This window comes from Temnothorax nylanderi, unplaced genomic scaffold (assembly GCF_030848795.1).
Source record: "Temnothorax nylanderi isolate EJ_2023f unplaced genomic scaffold, tnyl_v1.0 TNYL_tig0055_pilon, whole genome shotgun sequence".
Classification (NCBI taxonomy): Eukaryota; Metazoa; Arthropoda; class Insecta; order Hymenoptera; family Formicidae; genus Temnothorax; species Temnothorax nylanderi.
The window spans coordinates 1,056,605-1,063,279 of NW_027249117.1; the positions used below are offsets into that span (position 1 = coordinate 1,056,605).

A 6,675-nucleotide genomic window follows, 5' to 3' on the forward strand; every position below is an offset into this window, starting at 1 on the left:
ACATAAAAAAGGTACGCGTAAACATAATATAAACAATACCAACGAATATAGACGAGCACTGACGACCCAAACAGCACGCATGTCTAAAAGACATACGTGTCTAAAGCCGGTATTCATAGTCAGATCTTATTTCAAGACCGTCAAGTAATAGCTTAAGATGCTAATACGGCTCTGTGATTGGTTAATGATATCTTAAGATTGTACTTAAGACGGTCTTAAATATAAGAACCGACTATAAATACCGGCCTAAAAGACATCTTTAAAATATATGTATCTTTACAACGTCTTTTAGACAAGCGTGTGCTGTCTAGGGAGCTGTCCTTCTATGCCTGTAAATATAATTTTATCCATGAGTAGATGTACATACTCGATGTATAATCTTGAAATTTACTTTTATGTGGCAATAGTAACAAGAATAAAAGTAATTAATAGTCATAATTGATATAATTTAATTGTAATATGTGACTTAATTAGTTATATAATTGATAAAACTTTTATATATATCAATGGTAAAGGACTCTTATCGCTTATCGGTGAAGGAAGAGATCTAATCGGAAGCCGATTCTATGAAACAGAATGATATTATACTACTACTCCCCTCTCTTCCATGTTCGCCGATTGATATCGCTCAATGTCCGCGGGTTATCATACAATGTAATGTACATACAATAAATATGCGGGGTTACACATTACGTCAGCAGAATTCAGTCGAATCAAACGGGGAATCACTATAATCCGGGGAGTGCGGGGAATAGAGAATGATAAGAAATATAATACACTATGATACACTATCTCGCGCTGCCCACTCCATGATTATCGCCTCTCGACGGATTATCAATTTTATCGTCGCGGATACGGCTTTTGCCGAGCGCGCCGCCGCTACGGCAGAGCTGCCCGTGGCCTCACTCGCAAGGTAAAGCTCATCTACCGACGTGTACAACACGTACCAACATAGACTGACAGCTGTCCCAGCTAGACAGCGTGTGAGCACCGTCCCAAGCATCTCCGTCAGGATCTTCCGCCTCCTTCTTCCTTGGCTCGTCCTTCAGGCGGACCGCCGCGGCGATCTCACGTGGCTCGATCATCAACGGACGACGGGACGGACCTCGAGTTTAGTCTCCGCGTGAAGGGGCACCGAGGGGCACCGTGCTACCGTGCCACCGTGTCGCTTCCCGTTTGTCATAATGGTAAGTAACCTGCGCTGCGCGCCCGCGGTATCTCGTCGACGTCCGTCCCGCGGAAACCTAACCCGCGGACGGACTCGGACTTGCTCGAACATCCGCTTGAAGAAAAAGAAAAAAAAAACGTTCTGCTTTCAGCGCGGCTCGCGCGCCGCTGTCGCCGTCGTCGTCGATCGCCGTTGAGATTACTCTCTTCCGCCTGTAGCAACGTAGCCCCGGTCCGTCGTATCCACGTGTGATGTAAATAATTGCCATGACTCATACGGGTCGTACGAGCGACACGGGACACGACGCTTCCATATGACTTGCGATCACGAGGACCCTCCGGATCGCGGATATGATCGCGACGCCCGTAAGTAAAAACGCCTCCACGCATCGCACCACGAAGGCGCGACCGGGGATATACACGCTATACCTGTGTTCCTAACGGCCGTTGCAATTTCACAGAAGGAACGATACTTGGACGACACGTTTAGGAATCCATGTGTAACAAATATGTACTGACGTGCGCCGCAACGTGTGGAAATCCCGTTAGTATCCGTTCGCTCTTGTTCTCCGCGGCTCCGCGTACCTCGCGCACCCGCTCTCCCGTTTGCAGCAATATTCTTCATGTTGCAGTTAAGGTGACACTTGGTTTTGTCATGCGGAATAGATCAGTCAGTATCATCTTTGGGTCCCTTATCTTATGGGCTGTGGCTACATACTTTTTATTTTTGGATCAACAATCGGTCGGCAAGGATCAGGATAAGGTGAGAAGATCCTTATAATAAGTTACGATCCGTCGTGCGAAGATAAGACCATAACTGTAATTGTACCCTTGTTTTTAGGACAAGGACAAGCTATCAAATCAAATAAGCAAGTTGGAGAAGCAAGTAAAACAGCAGATAATCATAAACCAGGAGCTTCTGGAAGGAATCAAGGAGAGCAAACGTCTTAAGAGTAAGATCAGTTAAAATGAGTTTATGTTGTGTCGCACATTTGAGAGAACAGATAAATCAAGTGTAATATATAATTTGTCGTTTTAGAAGAATACGATAGATTAAGCGCTGCCCAATTGCCAATAGATGATACAGAGAAAGATAAACACAAAAAATATGAGACTAATAAGAAGAGTATATTATTGCAAAAAATCGAAAACAAAAATAAGTGGAAGGTGTCTCAAAATGAACAGGGGCCGACACAGGATACTATCTTATCTGTAATATATTAATCCATATAACAATTTTATTTGATCATCTTATTAACTTCAATGATTTGTTAAATATATAATTTATGAATATAATCTTTATTTAACTTTTATTTAACTTATAGTCTCAACAATATCTCGAGTTTTCAATTTTGTCTATTTTCCAATCTCTCGGTAGACGGAGGCAACACACAGTACTCCTTCGAGGCAAAAGCTTCCCGATGGATCTCCAATAATAGCTATTTTGGTCGTTTCTTGTAATCGTATTACAGTAGAGCGGTGTTTAAACCAATTAATTAAGTTAAGACCTAGTAAAGAACAGTTTCCAATAATTGTATCGCAAGACTGTGATCATCGACAAACTGCTGATGTCATAGCGAGATATGGAAACCAGCTGCTACATATAAAGGTAATTTGAGTGTATTGTTATTGATCGTTATCTGTATGAATTCTTGATTCTTTCAATTTCTTTTAATGAGATTACGCAATTATTATAATCTTTATCATTTCAGCAACCTGATCAATCCGATATTGAAATACCACCTAAAGAGAAGAAATTCAGAGGATACTTCAAAATCGCACGCCATTATAAATGGGCGTTGAATCAAGTATTTCTAAAGCTTGGTTATAATACAGCAATTATAGTTGAAGGTATGATTAGTGCGGCCAAATCTTTATAAGCACAAGCATTACATAACAAATGCGACACATCTCTACGGGATGTAAAATTTGATTAAAATTTCTTATGATTTTTACGTAGACGACTTGGACGTCGCACCAGACTTTTATGAGTACTTCCTGGGGACTTACCCCCTATTAGTGAACGATAGCTCTCTATGGTGTGTATCAGCGTGGAATGATAATGGTAAAGCTGGCTTGGTGGACGAACACGCGTCACATTTACTTTATAGGACAGATTTCTTTCCTGGCTTAGGTTGGATGCTCACGCGCGACTTATGGTTGGAGCTTGCACCAAAATGGCCCAAATCGTAAGTCTGACTTTATATTTCACTGTAGTTATATTTTATATTATCAATCTGTAATATCTGTGTTTTTAATAACACATCTGCTCGTGTAGATATTGGGACGATTGGATAAGACAACCGGAACAGCGCAAGAATAGAGCTTGCATCCGCCCGGAAATCTCGCGAACCAGAACATTCGGCAAACTTGGAGTCAGCAAGTACTTATCCGTATTTTTTATTTGCATATTATTTAAGATTTAAAGATACTGCAGACAGATGTTGTAACTCGAGACTAATCAAATAGTTTGAGTAAATTTAATCAGCACCAAAATTTGTTTTGTTATTTCTAGCGGCTTATTCTTTGAAAAACACTTGAAGTACATCAAGCTGAATGAACAATTTGTGCCTTTCACCAAGATGAATCTATCCTATTTACTAAAAGTAAGGGAGCAAATGTCAGACGTAATCCATTGGCAAGTACAAATGTTGAATGCAACGTGTATTTGTAATTGTTGCATCCATTTCCAGGATAATTACGATATAGCTTTCGTCAACCAAGTGTATCAGTCGACAGTGGTTAGTTATTCAGAATTGAAGAGTGGGAATATAGTTGCTCCTGGTCCAGTACGGATACCATACTACACTCGTCAATCGTTTAAAAATACCACCAAATTGCTTGGTCTAATGGACGATTTCAGAGTAATGTATCTTTTTCATTAATATTCTCGTAATTTATCTTAAACTGTAGTATCCTAAAGTTCCATAATACGATGTTACAGAGCGGTGTGCCGAGATCAGGATATCGCGGAGTCGTGACATTTTTCTATAATAGGAGACGCGTGCATTTAGCACCGAGTGCAAACTGGAGCGGTTATGATATAACATGGAGCTAACACATGATCATGCTCTACAAAGACTTATAGATTGCACGATATTGCGTGTATTTCTTCTTTGGTATTCAACAGACTATGTGAATACTAAAACAATTGCAAGCTGACAGTGAAATCTGTATTTATGTCTACAGTGTACGGCTATGCTCTGTAGAATTAAGTAGAAGCCGGTATTACATTCCTCATGTAAACGGTTTTGAACGTGATCTTTTCTTGCAGAAACATGTCAGATATATTTCAATAAGTTTACATGTACGTGATTTATGTGTAAATGAATATTACATGTATATATTCATTTACATACATCATGTATTGTATATCTGCGTTTCTAAAAATTACATTCGTCGTTTTTTAGTATATAAATACTTAAATGACTGCTGAAATTGATCGTATCTCATGTACATAAAATGCCGTAGTAATATTGATAAAGCAATACTCTTGATTAATTATCATGTATCTTCCAAAACGAGAATGTGTTGATATATTTTTGCTCATATGCTGCTTTTGAAAATTAATTTTGTTATGAAGTCATGTGACAAATGAAGTATATAATTTTATCGAAAAACCCAATCAAACTCTGCATCTGCATTATTTATCCTACATGGGCTATATATTTCTTAACTCTTTGCCAAAGATCTATCTTAATCTAAATTGATTTTTTAACTTATTTTTACAATTTTTATAAATAAAATATTTTCCAGAGTTTAATAATATATTAATGCTTGTATTTTAATATATAGATAATTATATGGATTTTGACATTAAACGTTATGTACAATTAAGGTGGATAAACGAAGAGTATATTTTGTATGTTTCGTATTTATATTTGTACAAGGTATAACAACAAGCAAATTATCACTTATTTTGTTGTTAATATGTTTATATTCACAGAACATGTACAATTCTGTTTTCATATGAGAGGAACGTTTCTACGTTGTACGTGCGTTCAGTGCGCGCACTGAAAATTACACACGCTCGTTTCCCTATAATTGTCTAGTTACCTGACGCGTCCCGAATCTCGAAAACATATCATCTTTGCAGCACGATCAAAGTACTATAGCAACGTTCGTTGAGAGATTTATGATTTATACCACAAGCGATTGCTATATTTCGATTTCTCACGTGGTATGTCGGCTGATAGTCCAGGAGTTGGATCTGGAAACACCGTAGGCTCCTCTTTCGGTGGCCGCGGCCTCGATGTGTTATGCACTTTAGCCTCGCAAAAGTATCCGAAGGGCGGACGTTCTATATTCAAATTCTTACGAACACATTCGTCCATGGCAGCTTGCGTCAGTCGGCATCTTAAGTGACAGTCATGTTATATGATCATTGTCGTAATTAATACAAAGCATCAGAAGAGGAATTAACACAGTGGAATATAAAGTAATATATAAACGTACGGATCTAATTCCAATCTTCCCGTTGACCTCTCAAGGCAGGACATATAAGCGTTAAAATCTTCTAGGCAGTGTTTCTTCATATTTTTAAGAACGTTCATTGCGCAAGCGGTCACGGCTTTTCCCTCATCGATACAGCGACGTGGGTCGCACTCTTCTTGTCTGCACAACATAAAGTCCTGCAGAAGAAATAAATCTCTTGCAATTCGAAAGCGACCATTTATCTTGAACATATATCTTCAAGCGTTATCAGATTATAAAAACGACTCTTATATTTTAAAGCTCTTTAACAAGATATAACTCCTTTTCGGGCTATGCAAACAATTTAAACCCAACAACAATTCAATTAAAAACTTAGTAACTTATCCTACAGGGTGTTTTAAATTACATACTGTCTCAGATGAGAATTTTTCAAGTTATTTAATATCAATTATTAATATTAACAGTTAATAGATATTAGTTATTAATTAAAGATATATTATTAGCAATTTATTTTTATTATTATTATTTACATAGGGCGCGCATACACGTTAAACGTTATTTATTACAGAGATTCCGAGCATTATGTAATCCCTTGGAGGGGGACGGCTCGACGAGCAATGAACACAGTAGGGACCAGGGGGATTGTTCGGCTGTCACGCAGACTTCTAACTCACATTGTTGTACCATTCACAGGCCTTGCCGATATAAACGGACGCGGTTTGCAACACCGGCCAGCTGACGTTCAGCTCCTGAACGGTTAGCTCGCTCTCCTCCGGCAGTACCGTCTTCGCTGTCGCGGCCATGTTTCCTTTATAGCAGCACTTCGTCGGGACGACCTGTCATTTACGATCGGGGCCGTCGGTCATGAGAGACGTCTCGGCACGAAACTTCCCGGTAACTTTAATACAAAATCGCAAAGCGCGTTTATTATGCACACGCGATCATGTAACGTGACGGTAACCTAACCTCAATGACGACTTCGTTATCGGATCGATATTCAATAGCGAACCTTTCGCTCTATCTCGACATTCGATTCACGATTTCGATTGTTGCGACTTCTCAAGTCGATGGTAA

At 39.0% G+C, this 6,675-nt stretch overlaps 2 protein-coding genes across 2 annotated transcripts; one reads left to right on the forward strand and one right to left on the reverse strand.

Annotated features, from left to right (window-relative positions):
• The first annotated feature begins 794 nt into the window (after nt 1–794).
• Nucleotides 795–4,935, forward strand: Mgat1 (alpha-1,3-mannosyl-glycoprotein 2-beta-N-acetylglucosaminyltransferase). Its single transcript, XM_071707059.1, has 13 exons — nt 795–1,187; nt 1,320–1,533; nt 1,629–1,711; nt 1,800–1,930; nt 2,009–2,120; nt 2,207–2,379; nt 2,546–2,776; nt 2,880–3,018; nt 3,128–3,356; nt 3,446–3,550; nt 3,683–3,773; nt 3,861–4,031; nt 4,112–4,935. Exons 4-13 carry the CDS (start codon nt 1,823–1,825, stop codon nt 4,223–4,225), a joined length of 1,473 nt encoding a protein of 490 aa, XP_071563160.1. The 5' UTR covers nt 795–1,187; nt 1,320–1,533; nt 1,629–1,711; nt 1,800–1,822; the 3' UTR covers nt 4,226–4,935.
• Nucleotides 4,936–5,000: 65 nt separating this feature from the next.
• On the reverse strand, nt 5,001–6,675 carry Nd-19 (NADH dehydrogenase [ubiquinone] 1 alpha subcomplex subunit 8). Its single transcript, XM_071707071.1, has 3 exons — nt 6,276–6,675; nt 5,623–5,798; nt 5,001–5,523 (listed from the first exon to the last, which is right to left on the reverse strand). The coding sequence occupies exons 1-3, from the start codon at nt 6,402–6,404 to the stop codon at nt 5,301–5,303; spliced, it is 528 nt and encodes a 175-aa protein (XP_071563172.1). The 5' UTR covers nt 6,405–6,675; the 3' UTR covers nt 5,001–5,300.